Raw genomic sequence first — 24,466 nt, 5'->3', positions numbered from 1 at the left:
TATTTCTAACTTTTTTTTTTTTTTTGAGATGGAGTCTCTCTCTGTTGCCTAGGCTGGAGTGCAGTGGTGGCTTCTCAGCTCACTGCAACCTCCGCCTCCCAGATTCAAGCAATTCTCTTGCCTCCGCCTCCTGAGTAGCTAGGACTATGGGCACACACCACCACACCCAGATAATTTTTTATATTTTTAGTAGAGACAGGGTTTTGCCATGTTGGCCAGGCTGGTCTCAAAATCCTGACCTCAGGTGATCTGCCCACCTCGGCCTCCCAAAGTACTGGGGATTACAGGGGAGAGCCACTGCACCCAGACAATTTCTAACTATTTTTTTGTACACATTCACCACGACCACCTCCTCCTCAACACCCTACTGCCCTTCCTAGCCTCTGGTAACCATTCTTCTACTCTCTATGTCCATGAGTTCAATTGTTTTGATTTTTAGATCCGACAAATAAATGAGAACATGTGATAGTTGTCTTTCTATACCTGACTTATTTCACTTAACATAATAATCTCCAGTTCCATCCATGTTATTGTAAATGACAGGATCTCATTCTTTTCATGGCTGAATAGTACTCCATTGTGTATCTGTACCACATTTTCTTTATCCATTCATCTGTTGATGAATACTTAGGTTGCTTCCAAATCTTAGCTATTGTGAATAGTGCTGCAACACACATGGAAGTGCAGATATCTCTTTGATATACTGATTTCCTTTCTTTTGGGTATATACCCAGCAGTGGGATTGCTGGATCATATAGTAACTGAATTTTCAATTATTTGAGGAACCTCCAAACTGTTCTTCATAGTGGCTATACTAATTTACATTGCCACCAACAGTGCACAAGTGTTTTCTGTTCTCCACATCCTCATCAGCATTTATTATTGCCTGTCTCTTGGATAAAGGCCATTTTGAATGTGGTGAGATGATATCTCATTGTAGTTTTGATTTGCATTTCTCTGATGATCACCAATGTTGAGCACCTTTTCATATACCTGTTTGCCATTTGTATCTCTTCTTTTGAGAAATGTCTATTCAAATGTTTTACCCATTTTTAAATTGAATTATTAGACTTTTTTCTATTGAGTTGTTTGAGCTCATTATATATTCTGGTGATTAATCTGTTGTCAGATGGGTAGTTTACAAATATTTTCTCCCAATCTATGGGTTGTCTCTTCACTTTGTTGACTGAATCCTTCGCTGTGCAGAAGCTTTTTAATTGATGTGGATCCCATTTGTTCCTGTTTGCTTTGGTTGCCTGTGTTTGTGGGGTTGCTCAAGAAATTTTTGCCCAGACCAATGTCCCGGAGATTTTCCCAAATATTTTTTGCAGCAGTTTCATAGTTTGAGGTCTTAGATTTAACTCTTTAATCCATTTTAATTTAATTTTTGTATATGGTTACAGGTAGGGTTCTGGTTTCATTGTTCTCCATATGGATATCCAGTTTTCCCAGCACCATTTATTGAAGAGAACACCCATTCCCCAATGTATGTTCTTGGCACCTTTGTAAAAAATGAATTATTTGTAGATGCATGGATTTATTTCTGGGTTCTCCATTTTGTTCCACTGCGCTATATGTTTGTTTTCTTGCCAATACAATGCCATTTTGGTTACTATAGCTCTGTAGTATAACTTGAAGTCAGATAATGTGATTCCTTCAGTTTTGTTCTTTTTGCTTAGGATAACTTTGGCTATTCTGGGTATTTGTGGTTTTATATAAATTTTGGATTTTGTTTTCTATTTTGTAGATAATGTCTCCTTTTTTTTTTTTTTTTTGAGATGTTGTCTCACTCTTTTGCCCAGGCCAGAGTGCAGTGGCACAATCTCGGCTCATTGCAACCTCCACCTCCCGCCTTCCAGCAATTCTTGTGCCTCAGCCTCCCAAGTAGCAGGGACTGTGGGCATGCGCCACCATGCCCAGCAATTTTTTTTTTTTTTTTTTTTTTTTTTTTTTTTTTTTTTTTGTAGAGATGGGGTTTCACCATGTTAACCAGACTGGTCCCAAACTCCTAACCTCAAGTGATCCACCCACCTCAGCTTCCCAAACTGTTGATATTACAGATATGAGTCACTGCGCCCAGCCAAGAATGTCATTGGTATTTTGATAGAGATTTTATTGAATCTATATTGTGTTTTGGGTAGTATTGAAGTGGGATATTTCCCTGACCCCTTCATGGGTGGGAACTGGAGCGCACTGGTGCTGGACCTAGCTGGCGCTTTGGCACTAGCAGGGACGAATTCCACTCACTTAAACCTGCTGCATTCTAGCCCTTGTGGGAGGGGAAGCACAGATCACTGGGTGCAGGAGCTGGGGTGAGTGCCTTTGGGCACGGCAGGAGCAAAACTCTATGCGCAGCCCACAGCAGGGTCTGGGGGCTACTTGCGACCCCTGAAGCCCCAGAAGGAGTGTTACAGTGCCCTTTTAGCTTTGCTGTCTATGGATGGCTTAAGCGTTAACAGCTCACCAGAGGGTCAGTGTGACAGCCTTTTGCACCCACACTCAAGTTCTTGTCTGGCATCCAGGAGGAATGAGGTTACACAATGAATCGAAGGTGGTTAATGTGGGGGATTTTATTGCTGATCAAAGTGGCTATCAGTGGGAGGGGGAGCTGAAAATGGGATGGAACGGGAAGGTAATCTTCCCCTGGAGTCCATGTGTCCCTATCTGGACTCCTCTCCAAAGCTATGCCGTCAAGCTGCCCCTCTGAAGTCAAGCTGCTTCTCTCCAACATCCAACTATAATCTCCAACGTTCAGCTGCTTCTCCTGTCTCTGCCAGCTGAGCCTGGGTTTTTATGGACACAGGACAGGGGGCAGGGTCAGCCATGGGTGGTTTTGGAAAAGGCAACATTCAAGCAGGAAAACGGAAATGTAAGTTCTCACTTTGGACCCCATGGTTCCAGGCTTCAGGGTGGGGCCCTCACCAGGTACCTGCTCACTTCTGCCTAGAATTTCCCTGCCTCCTGTCCCTGTCAGTATCAACATTTCAACAATATTGATTCTTCCAATCCATGAGCATAGAATATTTTTCCTTTTTTTTATGTTCTCTTCAATTTCTTTCATCAGTGTTTTATAGTTTTCGTTGTAGACATCTCCCACTTCTTTGGTTAAGTTAATTTGTAGGTATTTAATTTTATGTGTGGCTATTGTAAACAGGTTTACTTTTTTATTTCTTTTTCAGATTGTTCACTGTTGGCATAAAGATGCTACTGATTTGATTAGTTTGATTTTCTATACTGCAACTTTACTGAATTTGTTTATCGGTTCTAATAGTTTTTTGTGGAGTTTTTAGGTTTTTCCAAATACAGGATCATATCATCTGCAAACAAAAATAATTTGACTTCTTGTTTTCCAGTTTGAATGCCCTTTATATCTTTCTCTTTTCTGATGGCTCTAGCTAGGATTTCTAATACTATGTGGAATAACGGTGTTGACAATGGGCATCCTTGACATGTGCCAGGTCTTACAGGAAAGGCTTTCAGTTTTTCCCCATTCAATATGATACTAGCTGTTGGTCTGTTTTATATGACTTTTATTATGATAAGGTGTTACCTGTATTCCCAGGTTTTTGAAGGGATGTTTAATTTTATCAAACACTTTTTCAGCATCAGTTGAAATAATCACGGTTTTTATCCTTCATTCTATTGATATTATTTATCACATTGACTGATTTGTATATGTTGAATTGTCTTTGCACCCAGGGATCCCACTTGGTCAGGATGAAGGATCTTTCTAATGTATTGTTGAATTTGGTTTGCCAGTAGCTTGTTGAGGATTTTTGCATCAGTATTCATCAGAGATGTTGGCCTGTAATTTTCTTTTATTTTGATGTGTCTTTGTCTGGTTTTGGTATCAGGGTAATACTGGCCTTGTAGAATGAGTTTGGAAATAGTCCCTCCTCTATTTTTCAGAATAGTTTCAGTAGAATTGGTATGAATTCTTCTTTAAATGTTTGGTAGAATTCAGCTGTGAAACTATCAGGTCCTGGGCTTTTGTTTACTAGGAGACTTTTTATTATGGCTTCAATCTCATTACTTGTTATTGGTCTGTTCATGTTTTGGATTTCATGGTTCAATCGTGTTAGGTTATATGTGTCTAGGAATTTGCTCATTTTTTTCTATATTTTTCAATTCATTGACATATAATTGCTCATAGTGGCCACTAATGATCCTTTGAATTTCTGCAATATCAGTTTTAATGTCTCCTTTTTCATTTCTGATATTGTTTATTTGGATCTTCTCTCTTTTTTTCTCATTAGCCTGGCTAAAGGTTTATCAATTTTGTTTAACTTTTCAAAAAACAACTTTTTGTTTCACTGATCTTTTGTATTGTTTTATTTCAAATTCATTTATTTCTCCTCTCATCTTTGTTATTTCTTCTACTAATTTTGGGTTTGGTTTGCTCTTTCTTTTCTATTTTTTTTCCAAAAGAATATGCAGATATTATTGCTTTTCTAGGTCTTTAAGATGAATTATTAGATTGTTTACTTGAAGTTTTTTCTGTCTTCGGATGTAGGCACTTGTAGCTATAAAACTTCCCTCTTATGACGGCTTTTGCTATATTCCATAGGTTTCGATATGTTGTTTTCCATTATCATTCGTTTCAAGAAATTTTTCAATTTTCTTCTTAATTTCTTCATTGTCTCACTGGTCATCCAGGAGCAATTTTTTGTTTGTTTGTTTGTTTGTTTGCTTGAGATGGAATTTCACTGTTGTTGCCCAGGCTGGAGTGAAACGGTGTGATCTCAGCTCACTGCAACTTCCGCCTCCTGGGTTCAAGTGATTCTCCTGCCTCAGGCTCCTGAGTAGCTGGGATTACAGGCGTGCACCACCACGCCCGGCTAATTTTGTATTTTTAGTAGAGACGGAGTTTCTCCATGTTGGTCAGGCTGGTCTCAAACTCCCAACCTCAGCTGATCTGCCCGCCTCCACCTCCCAAAGTGCTGGGATTACAGGCATGAGCCACCGTGCCTGGCAGGAGCATATTTTTTAATTTCCCTAATTAAATTATAGTTTAATATTATTAAACATTAATAAATTCATGTTTTATAATACTAGTGGTGTATGGTGTTTGTATAGTTTCCAAAATTCCTCTTGTTATTAATTTCTAGTTTTATTCTATTGTGGTCAGAGAAGATGCTTGATGTTGTTTCAGGTTTTCTGAGTGTCTCAAGATGTGTTTTGTCACCTAACATATAGTCTGTCATTAAGAATGATCCTTGTGCTGAGGAAAATAATGTGTGTTCTTCAGCCATTGGATGAAATGTTCTGTAAATATATATTGGATCCATTTGGTCTATAATGCAGATTAAGTCTGATATTTCTTTGTTGAGTGTCTTCAACTTTTATTTTAGATTCGGGGATACACGTGCAGGTTTGTTACATGGGTGTATTGTGTGACGCTGAGGTTTAGGATATGGAGGGTTGTCACCACGGTAGTGAGCGTAGTATTCAGTGGTTTTTCAACCCTTGTTCTCCTCTCTCCCTCTTTCTTCTAGTAGTCCCCAGTGTCTGTTTTTGCCATCTTTATGTCCATGAGTACCCAACGTTTAGCTCTCATAAATAAGAATATGCAGTATTTGGTTTTCTGCTCCTGCATTAATTCCCTTAGGAGAATAGCCTCTAGCTGTATCCATATTACTGCAAAAGACATGATTTTGTTCTTATTTATGTCTACATAGTATTCCATGGTATATCTTTACCACATTTTCTTGATGCATTCCACCATCGATGGGCACCTATGTTGATTTCATGTCTTTGCTATTGTGAATAGTGCTGTGATTAACATACGAGTACAGATATATTTTTGGTAGAATGATTTATTTTCTTTTGTATATATACCGCGTAACAGGATTGTTGGGTCAAATGGTAGTTCTGTATTAAGTTCCTTGAGAAATCTAGGAGTCATTTTTAAAAATTGTTCTCAATCATTGTTTGGCCCATGGTGTATAAATGACTTTGCTTAAGTTACATGTGCATATGGATGAGAATCCTTTGTACTGTTTTAATGATATTTAGCCCAATTTGATGTCCCATTTACCTTAATCGTAGCTTTTGCATTTAGGAATTATTAGCACATCAAAACTTGCTAATCGTTGCAAAACTTCTGCCTGTTGCTAGAGCTTACTCATACTTAATACCAAGAGGAAGTTGAGTGTGAGTAGTATTAGATACAAATCTATTGTACTTGTAATAAAAAATATTCTATGAAATGTCGTTGAGCATGCATAGCTACTTTTGTTGTTGGTGGTGGTGTTGTTGTTTTGAGATGAAGTCTCCCTCTGTCACCCGGGCTTGAGTGGAGTGACGTGAGCTCAGTTCACTGCAAGCTCCGCCTCCAGCATTCACACAGTTCTCCTGGCTCAGCCTCCCGAGTAGCTGGGACTACAGGCGCCCACCACCACACCCGGCTAATTTTGTTTTGTGTTTTTAGTAGAGACAGGGTTTCACCGTGTTAGCCACGATGGTCTCGATCTCCTGACCTCCTGATCCGCCCGCCTCGGCCTCCCAAAGTGCTGGGATTACAGGCGTGAGCCACTGCGTCTGGCCAAAGCTACCTTATTTTGAAATCTCAGTGTACCTAAGTATAATTCTAGAAATGGTTTTCTATGCATTCTTTAAGTATACTGAACTTCCAGAATTTGGAGGCACTTTGAAATTGGTTCATTGTATAGAAAAGTCTGGATAGTAAGGGATCTAAGCACTTTTTTTGTTTGTTTCTTGGCATTTCCAGGATATCTTGTTTTTAGAAAAGCTAGAGTGCTTGTGATACATGGCCACAGCACACTGGCCATGTCTCAGGTGACAAGGGCTAGGAGTTTGTGTTCTATAACTACACAATGCTGGCATCATTCTAGTGTGGAGAAGCCTCCTGGTTTGATTCACTATAGGATTTGTTTATGTCAAAAGACAGGATTAGTGGGTAGGTGTGTAGCTCAGGGCACATATGCTGCTCTCCCTTCTCTAAATTTCTATATCAACATACCATACAGTGAATGAGCACTTGGTTGTCACTTGCCCTTTAGTTTTCATTTCTGATTACTTCCTACAAGTGGGATATCTTGGTATGAGCAGTGTTAGGGTTAAATTTTATCATACATGTCTCTCGTTTACGCTAATTTAATATTGTTAATATTTGGCACATATTTTCACACAGCCTAATTCTCTCTCTCTCTCCCCCCCATTTTATTACTATTGTAAGTTGCATCAAGAAACTTCACCCCTAAATTATTCTGCATGCATCACCTACAAATAATGACATTGTCCTACATAACTACATCAACACTGTCACACCCAAGAAAATGAGCAATATTTCCATGATACTATCAAATTGGCTCATACATTTCTTTTTTTTCCTTCTCTCTTTTTAAAGCTGGGCTGCATTCTGAGGGTTCATACATTTCTGTGCCACTTTTCCCCACACTGTTTTTTCTAAATGGATTGTGCCTCAATGAGCTTGTATAGCTCACCAAACTCTTCACTTTTCTTAGGACTCAAATTCCAATTCCATCTCTTCCATGAAACATTCACAGAAAACCCCAACTATCACGAATCTCTAGTGAACTCATGCTCCTGGAACACTAAATTATCTGTATTAGTCACTAATGTGGTACCTGTTCTCGATTGTCAACTGCTTTATGTAAATATCTCTTGTCTCCCCTGTAATATTTTTTGTCTCCCAAACTTCAGTTATTTACTTACCACATTCATGATTTTTGCCACATCCTTGCCATCGATATTATTTACATACTTTACATATTATTTAAATAAATAAATAAATCTATATTAGTTTTGTCCTAAGCTATCTGGAGAATTCTTGGTTTGATGTGAGGTATTACTTTCCAAGAATTGCTGAAACAAACTACCACAAACTAGGTGGGTTAAAACAAGAGAAATGTCTTCTCTCACAGTTCTAGAAGCCAGAAATCTGAAATCAAGTTATTGTCAGGGTCATCCTGCCTCTGAAGGCTTTAGTAAAGAATCTTTTCCTTGCCTCTTCCAGCTTCTAGTACATACAGGTGTTCTTTGGCTTGTAGTCCAATCACTCCACTGTCAGCCTGCATCTTCACATTACCTTCTCCTCTGTGTCTTTGTGTGTTATTCCTCTGTATGTCTCTTAGAAGGACACTAGTCATAGAATTTAGGGCCCACCCAGATAATCCAGCAGGGTCTCTTCAAGTTCTTTCATTATATCTGCAAAGATACTTTTCCAAAAGATTCTGGGAATTGAAGTGTGGACGGGTCTTTTTGAGGATAACCATTCAGCCCACTACAATGTGTTATATATATTTTCCAATGTACAGTACAATAGAGGAAGCATAAATACTAAAATAACTTCATCCATGTATCACCTAAAAACAACCTTAGATTCTTAGAGGAAGAAAAATTGATTTTTCACATTTTCTATAGTTTTGTGCTAGGTACTAAACAAATACCTAGTGAACAAATATATGCATACATATACATATATACATATATATGTACGTTTCTGATCTCATTTTGCCTGATTGTGGCTGCTACTATCCCAATCTCTTAAAATTGCCAGGTTTGTTAGATGAAGTCTAGCTTTCTAATAATACCCATTTCCATCCACCTCTCCTTTTTCTAATCACAAACACATAACGCTTTTATTGGAAAAAGACTTGAGTTTTAGAAGGTTAAACAGACTTTTTGACCTAAACAATGAGGTCTAACCTAACACATGTGACCTAGGTCACACATGTGAGCTAAACACATGTGTGCATATGTATCCAGGCATAAAACTAATTGGTTTAACCCAGAGCAAAGCTGGAAGGCACCTGTTTACAAAAACAGGTTTCCTCTTTCTGTTTGGGAGGAGCCTAGGCTTTATCATGTTTCTATAAGATCCCTTCCTCTCCTTCCACCTACTGTGCTGTCTATAGTATTTTGTTCTTTTCTTTCTAATCTTGCATTATCACTTTCAAGCTCCATATCAGAGCTGTTTTAAATACATGAAAAGTGGAAACTTTGTAACAGTTGATTCCACTGATTCTCAGGGCTTCTCTACCTATCTTAATCAAATGTTTAAATATTTGTGAAATTGACCAACTTTTATCGGAGTTTATTTCTAGAATTGAGAGGGGTGTTTCCTAAGAACTGAAAGGGTCTCATCTTTAGTAATTTATGAATAAATAACTCTTTTTATAATTTTTTGTCCACTCAAATTGGCTTAAGGACACCTGATAAGGATTCTGGGTATTTGAGGAGTAGCACTGTGGAAATGCAAGCTTTTCTTCAAACCACTCCTAAGTTTCTTTGTTTTCTTTCGTGCACAACCTTCTTCATAGATTCAGAAATCCAGGAATTCAAGATAAAGTCTTAAAATACCTAATGGGGAAAGTAGCTATTCTCTTTGATAGTGATTGACTAGAGAACCCTTAAAAACTGAAACCATCACACCACGCTAAAGATGAAGAAAGATTACTTTAAAAGAAAAATCTGGTGGCAGAACAATCTTCGGATGAGCTTTCAAAGCTGAAGTGATTATATTCAATGAAGCATGAAATAGGTAGCCATCCTGAGTCATCTTAGTGAGGATTCTTAAAATCACCAAAATTCTAGGGACAAAAACTCACTCAATCAAGACTTGAAGGTCTTCTTCAGAACGTTCAAGCATAATATGCTATCTAGAAAGATAAGGTAAAGCAAATAGTGTGTTGGGGGTTTTTTTAACCATAGGGTGGGTTATATTCAAAATACAAAATAAGTTAGACTGTATAGCAATATTTCTATTAAAATTATTTTGATCATATTGAAAGAAAGAATCCTCAGTGCACACAAACAAAATTTATTCACCCTAATAGTGTATAGATATGGAATGCTTGTCTTTAAGCCACAAAGGAAGGAGCAGTAAGGTCAACCTTGAGACCTAGTTTTAAGAACAGTCTGTTTTCTCAAGAAAGCTTGCATTCAGAAGACAATATTTACACCCAGAAAATACTTGCTACAAGATAGATTCACTTAGACATAAGAGGCATACTTGGGAGTGATATGTACAGAAAAAAGTATGTGTTGATATGCTTTGAGGAAGTTACTATTAAGATACTAAAACCCAAACAACTGGCCTTCCAACATTTCTCTCAAAGCCTTTTGATGGCAGGAGAGAAGTAATGATTGAAGCCCTGCTGCAGACAGGGTTTGGTTAAGAGTTGGCAAACCACAAAATAGGTTTAGTCTATAAAAGGACAACTAATGATGGCTTGTTGGAGCAGGACCCTGTAACACTGTATCTCATCAAGGCAATTAAGAATAGACTATCAGTTCTTCAGTTTCTTGACTTTCATCAATCAGTTTACATTTTAGATGTTCCTAGATAATGTTTTTCAATAAAATGCATACCTGCAGATCAAGTGTCAGCTAAGCACAAGGCCTTGAGCTAGTAACATTGTTGTAGGCAGCACTCAGCTCACTGAAANTTTTTTTGAGACAGAGTCTCTTTCTGTCGCCCAGGCTGAAGTGCATTGGCAATTCTCCTGCCTCAGTCTCCCAAGTAACTGGGACTACAGGTGTATGGTACCACACCTGGCTAATTTTTGCGTTTTTAGTAGAGATGGGGTTTTACCATGTTGGCCAGGCTGGTCTCAAACTCCCGACCTCAAGTGATCCACCTGCCTTGGCCTCCCAAAGTGCTGGGATTACAGGCATGAGCCACCATGCCTGCCCTACACTGAACCTCTTCTTATGCTTTCTATTGTAACTCTATTTCTCACTGTTATTGACAGCAATGATAGAAAGACTATGGAAAGAGATAACATTTTTTTCTTTTGAAGTTTCCTTGGATTCTATCTTTTTAATCTGGGAATAGAGCTACTCAAGTGAAGAATATGTGGGAAATGTAGGAAAATAAGACCTTAAGTTGATTTGGGGATTCTGAGAACAGGGGAGTTTTATGTTCAGCAGAGCCAATCTTGACAACTTCCTCTCCCTGTCAACAGGATTCTACTCCCCCCTTATCTGGATGGGTCAAATCCACCCATGAGGGATGGGTTACATTTACAGTATGTGAAACAGTGGGACAAATCACAGAAATCATGTCCTGGAGGAGCAGATTGAAGCAATGTTTGGACCACAAACAAGGGCTGAGTTGGGATAGGGGCTTGCAAATCAAGAAACCAAGAGTGTTGTAGCGTAAAAGAAGGGAAAAGAAGATGGTAGTCTGGCTAAATTCTGGAGACAAAGCACGGATGGGTTTTTGGTGCTGTTACTCATTCCCAGCCTGCTCTGAGGGTTTTGTCATGTGTTTTGACACAGAGTCTTGCTCTGTCACCCAGACTGGAGTGCAGCGGTGTGATTATAGCTCACTGCAGCACTCTGAGTGTTTTTAAAATAAAGTCAGAGCAAGAAGACACTGCCTCCCCTGCCACTTATTACTCTCTGAATTCAGACCCTTATTATCTCTCACCTAAATTTTAAAAAATCATAAGCATAGCATAATTATCACACCTTAAAATTAACAATAATTCATTAATATTTTCCAATATCCAGTCAATAGTCAAATATTTTACATCTCATCGAGATTTTGCACGTGCTTTCTTTTGAATTTCTTTTAATCTAGTTTTATTCCTCTTTCAATCAATCTTCATTGAGAAGCAGTTATATCTCACAGAAATAGTTCTTCCCTTGTTATTCCTCTCTTCCAAACAATTATCTTCTATCAGCCAACCTTTCATTGAACTCTACCTTTCCTCGTCTTCCAAATATACAAAACTAAAAGTGGCTATGTTTTATATAAAGGATGTATTCCTTAACATTTTTCATAATTTAAAACTCCAATAATTCAAATATAATGCTAATAGATAATGGAGGCTTGTTTGTTTACTGGCTAAGGAGGTACCACCATCTCCAAACTCATCTTCAAGATCCAGAGTGTTGCTTGGCAGTGGCATACACAGTTCGTTATATCCTTGACCTTTGAATTCATGGAATTCTTAGAAAGTTTTTAATTAGGTTGAGGCTTTACCTCATATATTACATATAAAGTTATCATTTATTAGTTTTTTAAAAAATTATTAGTTTTCTAAACTAATAAATTTATTTATTGTTTTTTAAACTAATAAATTTATTTATTGTTTTTTAAACTAATAAATTTATTTATTAGTTTAAATCATTTATGATCATTTAGATCATTTATTAGTTTTCTTAAAAAATCCCAGAATCAAAAAGTTACAGAGTTCAATTTCACATATAATACAATTAACTGTATTGCAAGTTTATTTCATAGTTTATTCTGTAATTATATTGTCTGTTGTTATGGCTCTATAGACAGGAATATCTTTCTTATCTCTTATCTGCCTAGAAAATTTCTATTAATTTTCTATGACTCATCTGAAGTATCACCTCCTCCTTGAAGCCTTCCCTTTCTAGACAGAATGAGTCATTCCCCTTTGTTTTTCTAAAACGCCTTGCTTGTATGCCTATTACATTATTTATTATGGTATGATTAATAAACTAGTCACATTATTCTATCATTATATTTAGTATGTTAGTATGTACTTATTGGCTGTACTTTATTCATGTGAGCCACCACTAAGCTTATAGTGGATAAAGTGTTGACTTTAAATAGTTTTGCAAGATTATTGTGAAGGTTAAACGAAATAATTTTTAACAATTGCCTGATACAGTAACTGGTACTTACTGGTACTCAGTAAAGTTTCCCTTCCTTTTTTCTCTTTAGTTTACTCCTGCCTCATTTCTCCCAGCACCATGTATTCCTTCCATGTGAAATGAATAGAGATTTCTTTTTTACATTGCTTGCATGTCTCTTCAGGGTATAACACTGACTTACGTATCTCTCATTTGTTTATTTATTTAAGGTCACTAGTTCTGTTCGGAACAGAGATCCCTCTGAGATAGAATACAGAAGTAATATGACTTCTCCAACACTTCTGAATGCCAACCCCATGGAGAACCCAGCACTGTTTAATGACATCAAGATTGAGCCCCCAGAAGAACTTTTGGCTAGTGATTTCAGCCTGCCCCAAGTGGAACCAGTTGACCTCTCCTTTCACAAGCCCAAGGCTCCTCTCCAGCCTGCTAGCATGCTACAAGCTCCAGTACGTCCCCCGAAGCCACAGTCTGCTCCCCAGACCCTTGTGGTGTCCACGTCAACATCTGACATGAGCACTTCAGCAAACATTCCTACTGTTCTGACCCCAGGCTCTGTCCTGACCTCCTCTCAGAGCACTGGTGGCCAGCAGATCTTACATGTCATTCACACTATCCCCTCAGTCAGTCTGCCAAATAAGATGGGTGGCCTGAAGACCATCCCAGTAGTAGTGCAGTCTCTGCCCATGGTGTATACTACTTTGCCTGCAGATGGGGGCCCTGCAGCCATTACAGTCCCACTCATTGGAGGAGATGGTAAAAATGCTGGATCAGGTAAGTAACAATATTGCCCCTTTCCTGGCCTTCCTGAATCTATTCCCTTTTCGAGTCATCCTATCTCCTGTCTTTTTTCACCTCCAATTATTCCTGGACACTGCTTCAACAGTAATCTTTCATAAGTACTGTTTTTATCATGTCTTTTTAATGCTTAAGAATGTACAATGACTCGGCCGGGCATGGTGGCTCACACCTGTAATCCCAGCACTTTGGGAGGCCGAAGTGGGTGGATCATGAGGTCAGGAGATCGAGACCATCCTGGCTAACATGGTGAAACCCCATCTCTACTAAAAATACAAAAAATTAGCTGGGCGTGGTGGCAGGCGCCTGTAGTCCCAGCTACTCGGGAGGCTGAGGCAGGAGAATGGCATGAACCCAGGAGGCGGAGCTTGCAGTAAGCCGAGAGCGCGCCACTGCACTCCAGCCTGGGTGACAGAGCAAGACTCCGTTTCAAAAAAAAAAGAATGTACAATGACTCTTGATTAGACCATGCTTCTCAAACAGGTATGCATATCTATCAGTGACATATCAAACAACTTCCTGAAACTTCCATATTATTTGATATTAAATAATTTAAAGCATTTTATATTTAAAATATGATTATCTTGTATTACAAAATGCAAAATTTGCAAAACCTGTTAAGATAAACCACACACTTCAAAAATAGTTTAAGCTTACTAAAGGCATCCACCCTCGGACTTTTCAGGATAATGTGTTTATTTCACGCCTTCAGAATGCTTTGGTGGAAAAGCTGAGAACAATATTTCTATCTCAAACATACTTAGCCAGTATTAGCTCCTGTCTCTACCAATACTTTCCTTTTTCTCTTCTCTACAAAAGAAGTAATTGAAATATTGTCATCTTCCCTGTGTTCTTCCTCATTTGGCATCTATCACTTTCCATTTTACTTATTTATTTGCCTGTATCACAAGTGTCTGGGCATTATTTTCACAACTGAATTGTAAATTCCTCAAAAATAATACTCTATCTTAATTTTTTTAATGTATGCCTCCAGAGAACACAGTGCTAGTAGTTGTCTTAGTTGTCTTGGAATAGATAATTTGATAAACAAACAAACTTGAAAATTTGTCCAAGAGAGAATTCAAATGCTATAATCTTCCATTTTAAAATAAGTTCAGAATTCCGAAAGGAATAAATTAAGTCTGTCTTCCACCACTATCCCCCAACCACTAGTTCTCCTCCCAGAGGTATATCTGTTTTAGTTTGTAATCAGGAATGATCAAGGAAAATTATTTGGCCTCTAAAGCAGGCTGATAATGTTTTGCATAAATCGAAAAGGGCAAGGGGTGGAAATGACAGGGAAGTAGATTTCAGCTTAGTATAAAAGTGTCTCTGCCTTTGAAATTTGATGCCCTATACTAAATGTAGGAGGCTGAAAAACAATATACTACTAAGCATCAAGTTGCTGAGACTGCACTGGTCTTCTGAATATAAATATTATCATTCACTAGTGGTTAATTGTGGTAATGATAAGTGTTCATAATCTTATTTTGAGATGAGATCCATTCGGTATACGAAAGGAGAGCCAAACAAACAAACCAAAAAAAAAGGAAACAAATAAAAAAGGAAATAAAATTTCCCATGTGATAGTTTGCTGAGATAAAGGCAGTGGTAGCATCAAGGGATGGTTTGAAGGAGCTTTGAATATTCTCCATAATATCATCAGTCCATCAGAGCCACTCTAAATAAACAGAATAAATTTTAAATGTGCTCAATGTGGTTCCAAGCTAAGGGCATTGGCCCAATGGTATCTGTATTAGTTCGTTTTCATGGTACTGATAAAAACATACTCCAGACTGGGAAGAAAAAGAGGTTTAATTGGACTTGCAGTTCCACATGGCTGGGGAGGCCTCAGAATCATGGCAGGAGGCAAAAGACACTTCTTACATGGTGGCAGCAATAGAAAAATAAGGAAGAAAGAATAGCAGAAACCCCTGATAAACCCATCAGATCTCATGAGACTTATTCACTATCTTGAGAATAGCAGGGGAAAACTGGCCCTTATGATTCAATTACCTCCCCCTGGGTCCCTCCCACAACATGTGGAAATTCTGAGAGATACAATTCAAGTTGAGATTTGGGTGGGGGCACAGCCAAACCACATCGGTATCCAGAATGGGGGGCTTACTAAATTTTAGGGGGCACATATAAAACAATTGGAGTGCAAGAAGAACGTATAAAATTTGTATTTTCTTAGCCTTAAAATTGACAAGTAATATTGTATGTTTTATCATCTATAGCATGATGTTTTGAAGTATATATGCATTCTGGAATGGTTAAATCTAGCTAAATAACAAATGCATTGCCTTATTATCATTTTTGTGGTGAGAGTGCTTAATATCCATTCTCTTTACAATTTTAATAAATAAAGTGTATCATCATTAACTATACTCACCTTGCTATGCAATAGATCTCTTGAAATGTATTCCTCCTATCTAACTATAGTTATGCATCCTTTGACCAACATCTCCCCATCCCCCTCCCCACTAGCCACCCCAGCCTCTGGTAACTACCATTGTACTCTACTTGCATGAGATTAAATTTTTTAGATTCCACATATGAGTTAGATCATGCACTATTTGTCCTTCTGTGCCTGGCATATTTCACTTAACATAATGTCCTCCAGGCTCATCTGTGCTCTCACAAATGGCAGGATTTTGTTCTTTGTTATAGCTGAATAATATTATATTGTGTATGTGTGTGTGTGTGTGTGTGTGTGTGTATGTGTGTGTGTGTCACATTTCCTTTATTCATTCATTTGTTGATAAATATTTTAGGTTGGTTGCACATCTTGGCTATTGTGAATAATGCTGCACTAAACAGGGATGCAGATATCTTTTGGGCACATGATTTTATTTCCTTTGGATATGTACCCAGAAGGGAGATTGCCAGATCATACAGTAGTTCTAATTTTAAGTTTTTGAGGAACCTCCATACTGTTTTCCGTAAAGGCTATAACTAGTTTACATTCCCATCAACAGTGCGTAAGGGTTCCCTTTTCTCTACATGCTCACCAGCACTTACTGTCTTTTGTCTTTTCGATAATAGCCACTTTAACTTAAGTGAGATGACGTCCTACTTTTTGTTTGTTTTCTTATAATGCATACAAAATTGTAGGATACCAGTACCTGTATATCACATACATGTACAAACATGCACACCTCAAGATACATGCTTAAAACTTTTTAATGAATGATATGCAAAGTATAGGACAACTCTTTTAACCAAATACTTGTTCCCCACCTTATCACCACCCCCGAGTTTCTTCTCTATAGAAATTTTGAAGGTTTCACTGGATCTAGGAGACTGTTGAGCACCTGATTGAGTTTTGTTAGGAATCAGAAACATCAGTGTTTGATAATAAGGAATATTTGACAGCTTCTCCCAAAATAGGTGGAAAGGAAGGTTGTATCAAGCACCTACTAGGTGGTAGGTGTATGTTTCATCTCATTGACTCATTTCTGTTTAAGAGCACAAAGGCCAAGGTAGATGTTCTCACATCTGGACTAATCCTATAATTTGATTTTAGGACAGCCAGGAGCTATTCAGTGAGTTCAATTCAACACACACACACGTTGAAACTAACTTTTCAGCAGACCCTGTCCTGGTAGCTGGAGATAGAGATGAATCATACCCAGACCATATCCTACAGACACTCTCATTCTAGTGGTATCAGAACTCTCCTTACTACTTTTACTTTAAAGGCATTTCTGTTCCCTGCTATGCAAAAAAATAAAATAAAATGTTATTCTCTTCCTTCCATGCAAATATACTTCCTTCATCTTTGTTTTTTTCTTTATTTTTCTATCTTGCTGCCACTTCTTTAGGTGGGACAAACTGGGAATTCTGAAAATGATTAAAGAGGCACATATGTTTTTAGCTCACACTGCTCCCTTTCTTTGCTTTTAGTGAAAGTTGACCCCACCTCCATGTCTCCACTGGAGATTCCAAGTGACAGTGAGGAGAGTACAATTGAGAGTGGATCCTCAGCCTTACAGAGTCTGCAGGGACTACAGCAAGAGTGAGTACTTTTTGTCTTCAAGTCTGTCTTTGTGTATGTGTGTGTGTGTGTGTATGTGTGTACATTTGCACATATGTATAGGTGGAACCAATGATCAGACACAAGAGTAAGAATTTGAGGACAAGAAATGTAGGGAGACTGCCTTTCCAGTGAAAGTATATGAGTTTGTGTGCATACATGTGCATGTACATACATGTTATGGTAGAGCTATGTTCTAACAGTAAATCATCAATTTTTCTTTTGAAAAATCTTCAAATTTCCCATAAAGTGTAGTTGTGTATTGTTTCTCTCTGTAAGTTTAAAACAGCTTTGTCTTTCAATATCAGAACTAATTGGAAGTAGTTGGCTTGTGTTTAGCAACAACTATTGTATGAAAATCAAATTTCTTTAAGCAGAAGAATGAAACTTATTGAAGTGAAATGCTCACACTGTTTGGGAACACAACCACTGAAGGAAACACTACCACCTCCCATGCTTTCTCTAAGCACCTACTGAGAGACCTGTACCTACTGAGCAGAATGACCTAGTTGACAGAATTGTTTTCACTATTCCAATTATTTCTTTTTGGGGGGACCTAGCATTAAATTCGCATAAATTAAAAGCAGATATGAGGTGGCACCAATGAATGTAAATTCATTTTGTTAAGCCTTCACTGTAAAGTCACTGTTTGGCTTTATCTCTATTTCTTTGATCAGACCAGCATCAATGGCCCAAATGCAGGGAGAAGAGTCGCTTGACTTGAAGAGAAGACGGATTCACCAATGTGACTTTGCAGGATGCAGCAAAGTGTACACCAAAAGCTCTCACCTGAAAGCTCACCGCAGAATCCATACAGGTCTGCCCACTCCCATCTCACCCCTAACACACACACACACACACACACACACACACGAGAGAGAGAGAGAGAGAGAGAGAGAGAGAGAGAGAGAGAGGGGCAGTGAGAGAGAGAAAATGTCTGAGAGACAGAGAATGAAGTATTGAAACAAAGACTGATGCATTTATACTCGTGGGCACAGGCTCCATTCATGGTTTTTATCCCTATTTCTTGTCCCTGCTCTAAGGCAAATTTTATAAAACCGGCCTAGGAAAACACTAAACTAAATCTGGTGTCTTAATAGTCATCATTCTCAGTGAGCCCCAGTGGGTCTTTCCAATTGTGGAGTCAACACTTAAGCAAAGATTAAGGTATTACTCCCTTCCTTACTACCAGGGTCTCACAAGTTTTACTAAGCATGGAAAAGCACAAGAACAATTTAAACTATCTGAAATTAAAGCAGGCTTTAATCCACTAACCATTAACGTGTCTTTGTTCACATTTAAAAAAAAAGGTCCACATAAATAAATAAAGCAGACCTGGTAGTGATCCTGGCAAACTGGACAGCACATACCTGATCTGAAGGAGAGCTGCCACTCAAATCCAGCTCACTACGGTCAGCCATCAATATTCTTGGATTCCACATCCATGGATTCAACCAACCACAGATCAAAATATTTTTTAAAAAACAACAAAATAATAATACAACAATAAAAAAATACAAATTTTTAAATACAGTATAACAACTACCTACATAGCGTTTACATGGTATTAGGTAACATAAGTACATCTAGAGATGACTTAAAATATAGGAGAGAATGTGCATAGATTATATGCAAATGCTATGTTATTTTATATCGGGGACTTGAGCATCCATGGATTTCATTATCCACCCAATGGGTGGGGTTAGGAATGTAGGTGGCTCTGAAATCAATCCCCCATGGATACTGAGGGACGACTGTGTTAGTAAATTTCATTGTTAAAGAAAAGCAAAAAAAAAAAAATCCAGATTATGTGAAATGTCCTTGATTTTGAATGTTGGCATCTAGTTCAAAATTTTTTTATAACCCCAGGAATTCAAAGAAACCTGCCTAGAAGCCAGATGCAGTTTGTTGTTTATCATTGTGTGCCCTTTGCCTTGGAGGCTCCTTCTCCATAGTGGTCTCCAAGCTCAGAATTGGGAATTAAGACACCTTGGATAAGGAGGAAGCCCTCCTTTCTTGTAAACATCTGCTATGTTACATTTGCTATGTTAGAATTTGTGTAGAAGGACCCAGAGCCCTAGTTGTTGTGCCTAGAGGCTATGAACAGGTGAGTGATTTCTAGGCTGCATTATTCAAACATTCCCATGACACTATTATTATTTAGTGATATATTTGTTTGCTTCTCTTCCATGGGAAATGGATGCTGACTATATGTATATTCCATATATTCCAAGTCTCCAATTAAGCTGCTGTGGGATCTGATAAGTCTTCCTACCTCTTTGATCTTAGGTTTCCTCAACTGTAAGATGAAGGGTTTGGACTAGGTGATCCCACTTGACTATTTTAATCTGGAACTCTATGGATTGAATTTCAATGTAACCTATTGTGTGGCTACCTTCTAGGAGTTCTTGAAAATTGCTTTATAATATACTAAAAGTCTGGCTGTCTTTCCTATGTCACCTCTCGACTCTTAAACTGAGATAACAGATACAATTTACTTTTATTTACTTTTCAGATTTCAGTACTGTTTTTCTCCCTAGTGGTGTAAGCTTCCCATATGAAGGGAAAAAATGGCCCTAAAATATCGACAATTCTTAGCTTTGAGTGTTATAGGTGAATGCCTTATCTGATAAGAGATCATGACAGCCAGATGGCTGGTGGTTGAATGAAGACAACGGATGTCTACGTGAATCTCACTACATTTTTTTTTTTTTTTTTTTTGATACAGAGTTTTGCTCTGTCACCCAGGCTGGAGGTTAGCCTGGTATAATCTCAGATCACTGCAACTTCCGCCTCCTGGGTTCAAGCGATTCTTATGTCTCAGCCACCCGAGTAGCTGGGATTACAGGCATGTGCCACCTTGCCCAGCTAATTTTTCTGTTTTTAATAGAGATGGGGTTTCACCATGTTGGCCAGGCTGGTTTCAAACTCCTGACTTCAAGTCATCTGCCTGCCTCGACCTCCCAGAGTGTTGGGATTACAGACATGAGTCCCTGCCCTCAACCTCACTTTGTTTAGATTCAGAATTGTTCTTATTCTACTCAGATTTTAGGACTGACCCATACCTTTGCCATGGGTATGTGACCATAGGAATGCTCACTTGAAGGCCTTTCACAGTAACATTTAATTTGCCCCAACTGCTTGACTTACAATAGGCTTAGTTGCTTTAGGAAATAATATGGCAATTGTGTAAGTACCCCCATCCCTGCAATATTGTAACAGGCCTTCTTTCCTCACTACAATTCATTCTCCACACAGTAGCCAGAGGATTTTCATCTGTTTGCTTTTGTTTTGTTTTGTTTAAATATAAATAAGATTATATAACATCTTCTACTTAAAATCTTCCAAGGACTTCCCGTCACACTGGATGAAATCCAAATAGAGTACCCTAAAAGGCCCTATAGGATCTTGCCTCTGATTAATTTTACCTCATTTCTTATCCTTTAGATCTCAATTTGAATGTCTTCTGCCCAGAAAATTCTTCCCTAAACCTATCTTAAGCAGTGTCCACTCCCAAATATCTGTATAAGAAAATCCTACTTAATTTCTTGATAGAGTTTTCTTTTCTTTTCTTTCTTTCTTTTAAAAATTTTAATAATACATATTTTAACCCAATATATCACAAATATTATCACTTTACAACCTAATCAGTACGAAAATTATTTTATTTTATTCTCATATTTTCTGGGTACATAGTAGGTTTATATATTTGAGTTACATGAGATATTTTGATACAGGAATGCAATGTGTAATAGTCAAATCAGGGTAAAGGGGTGTATCTGTCCCCTCAAGCATGGGGCATTCTTTGTGTTACAAACAATCTAATTATACTCTTTTAGTTATTTTTAAATGTGCAATTAAATGATTTTTTTTACTATAATGATGCTGTTGTGCTATCAAATGGTAGGCCTTATTCATTCTCTCTATTTTTTGTACCCATTAACCATCCCCACTGCCCTCCGACCCACTGACATCCCACCATCCTTCCCTGCCTCTGGTAATCATCCTTTTTCCTCTGTCTATGTAAGTTCAATTATTTTAATTTTTAGTTACCACAAATAAGTGACAACATGTGAAGTTTGTCATTCTGTGCCTGACTTATTTCACTTAACATAATGACCTCCAGTTTTATCCATATTGTTGCAAATGATAGGATCTCATTCTCCATGTGTGCCCTTTGCCTTGGAGACTCCTTCTCCATAGTGGTCTCCAAGCTCAGAATTGGGACTTAGACACCTTGGACAAGGAGGAAGCCCTCCTTTCTTGTAAGTATCTGCTATGTTACATTTGCTGTGTTAGAATTTGTATAGAAGGACCCAGAGCCCTAGCTCTTTTGCCTAGAGGCTATGAACAGGTGAGTGATAATGTCATTTCAGCTCTTTTGCCCATATGTACAACATTTTCTTTATCCATTCGTCTGTTGATGGACACCAGTTACTTCCAAATTCTGGCTGTTGTGAATACTGCTGCAATAAACATGAGGGTGTAAATATCTCATTGATAGACTGATTTCCTTTCTTTTGGATATATAACCAGCAGTGAGATTACTGGATCTTATGATAGCTCTACTTTGTTTTCTGAGAAACCTCTAAATTGTTCTCTATAGTGATTGTACTAATTTACATTCCCACCAACAGTATATGAGGGTTCCCTTTTTTCCATATTCTCACCAGCATTTGTTATTACTTGTAGTTTGGATAAAAGCCATTTTAACTGAGGTGAGGTGTTATCTCATTGTAGTTTTGATTTACATTTCTCTGCTTATCAGTGATGTTAAGCACCTTTTCATATGCCTGTTTATCTTCTTTTGATAAATGTCTTTTAGCTCTTTTGCCCATTTTAAATTGGATTATTAGATTTTCTCCTATAGAGTTTTTTGAACTCTTTGTATGTTCTGGTTATGAATCCCTTGTCCGATGGGTAGTTTGCAAATATTTTCTCCCATTCTGTGAGTTGTCTCTTCACTTTGTTGATCGTTTCCAGAAGATTTTTTTAACTTTATGGTACCCCATTTGTCCATTTTTGCTTTGATTGCCTATGCTTGTGGGGTATTGCTCAACAAATCTTTGCCCAGTCCAATGTCCTGGAGAGCTTCCCCAATATTTTCTTGTAATAGTTTCAGATCTTAGACAGAAGCCTTTCATCCACTTTGATTTGATGTTTGCATATGGTGAGATATAGGGCTCTAGTTTATTCTTTTACCTATGATATCCAGTTTTCCCAGCACCCTTTATTGAAGAGACAGTCCATTCCCCAATGTATGTTCTCAGCACCTGTGTCTAAAATGAGTTCACTATAAATGCATAGATTTATCTCAGGGTTCTCTATTCTCTTCCACTGATCTGTGTGTCTGTTGTATGCCAGCACCACACTATTGTGATTACTATACCTCTCTAGTATAATGTAAAGTCACATAATGTGATTCCTTCAGTTTTATTATTTTTGCTTAAGATAGCTTTGGTTATTCTGGGTTTATGTGGTTCCATATAAATTTTAGGGTTGTTTTTTCCATTTATGCAGAAGAATGTCATTAATACTTTGATATAGATTACATTAAAATTGTAGATTGCTTTGAGTAGTACAAACATTTTAACAAAATGTGTTCTTCCCATGAACATGGAATATCTTTCCTTTTGTTTCTGTCTTCAGTTTCTATCCTCAGTGTTTTATAATATATATTGTAGAGATCATTTATTTTCTTGTTTATGTTAATTCCTAGGTATTTCATTTTATTTGGAGCCATTGTAAATGAGATTATTTCTTTATTTCTTTTCAGAATGTTCATCTGTTGGCATATAGAAATGTTTTAGACTTTGTATGTCAGTTTTTTATCCTATAACTTTACTAAATTTTTTTTGTCAATTCTAATAGCTCTTTTTCTGGAGGCTTTAGATTTTTCCAGATATAAGATTATATCTTCTACAAACAAGGATAATTTGTCTTTTTCCTTTCCAATTTGGATGATCTTTAATTCTTTTCTCATCTGACTCCTGTAGGTAGGACGTCCTGTACTATGTTGAATAAAGGTGAAATTGGGCATCTTTGTCATGTTCCCAACCTTAGAGGAAAGTATTTCAGTTTTTCCCCTTCTAGTATGATACTTATGGGTCAGTAATTAATGACTTTTATTATGTTGAAGTGTGTTTCTCCTATACCCAGTCTTCTGAGGATTTTTATTAGGAAAAGATGTTGAATTTTATCAAATACTTTTTCAGCATCAATTGAAATGACCGTATGGTTTTTATCTTTCATTCTGTTGATATGATGTATCACATTAATTGATTTGCATATACTGAACCATCCCCACATCTGTGGGATAAATCCCATTTGGCCATGATGAATTATGTTTTTAATGCGTTGCTAGAATTTTGTTGAGGATTTTTGCATCAATATTCATCAGTGATATTGACCTATGGTTTTCCTTTTTTGATGTGTCTTTGTCTGGTTTTGGTATCAGGGTAATACTGGCCTCATAGAATGAGTTTGGAAGTACTTCTTCCTGTTCTATTTTTCAAAATAGTTTCAGTAGAATTGATATGAGCTAATCTTACGTATTTTAGAATTCGACAGTGAAGCCATCAGGTCCTGGGCTTTCTTTCCTGGGAGACTTTCCCACCGCCCCTGCCACCCCTCCGACACTGAGTCTCACTCTGTTGCCCAGGCTGGAGTGCAGTGGCATGATCTCAGCTCACTGCAACCTCCACCTTCTGGGAGAGTTTTAATTATGGCTTTTGTCTCATTACTTGTTGATTAGTCTGTTCAGGTTTGGGATTTCTTCCTGATTCTGTGTTTTTCCTTGTCCTTAATATTAACAGTGAGTTGTGTACCTTCAGATGATTTCTTATTGCTCAGTAATGTCCTTTTCTTTCTGATTGAAGTACTCCCTTTAGCGTTTTTTGTAGGATGAGTCTGGTATGGCTGAAATCCCTCCGCTTTTGCTCATCTGGAAAAGTCTTTGTTTCTCCTTCATGTTTGAAGGATATTTTCACCAGATATGCTATTCTAGGG

The 24,466-nt window shown here is 37.7% G+C and overlaps 1 protein-coding gene across 1 annotated transcript in view; it reads left to right on the top strand.

The window, feature by feature from the left end:
- The window catches only part of KLF8 (KLF transcription factor 8), a gene marked incomplete at its 3' end in the record, with an annotated part of 34,220 nt that extends 14,655 nt beyond the window's left edge, over positions 1-19,565 (top strand). Inside the window, exons 3-6 of the mRNA XM_017884290.1 lie at positions 12,831-13,395; positions 17,329-17,440; positions 18,136-18,312; positions 19,511-19,565. Of these exons, the coding sequence (XP_017739779.1) occupies positions 12,831-13,395; positions 17,329-17,440; positions 18,136-18,312; positions 19,511-19,565 (909 nt within the window). The remainder of the gene's footprint in view (positions 1-12,830; positions 13,396-17,328; positions 17,441-18,135; positions 18,313-19,510) is intronic.
- Between the last annotated feature and the right edge of the window lie 4,901 nt (positions 19,566-24,466).

The sequence above is a fragment of the Rhinopithecus bieti genome, unplaced genomic scaffold (genome assembly GCF_001698545.2).
Source record: "Rhinopithecus bieti isolate Rb0 unplaced genomic scaffold, ASM169854v2 scaffold_1627, whole genome shotgun sequence".
Classification (NCBI taxonomy): Eukaryota; Metazoa; Chordata; class Mammalia; order Primates; family Cercopithecidae; genus Rhinopithecus; species Rhinopithecus bieti.
The sequence above is the reverse complement of the archived record's forward strand: the minus strand, read 5'-3'. Positions and strand labels throughout refer to the sequence as shown.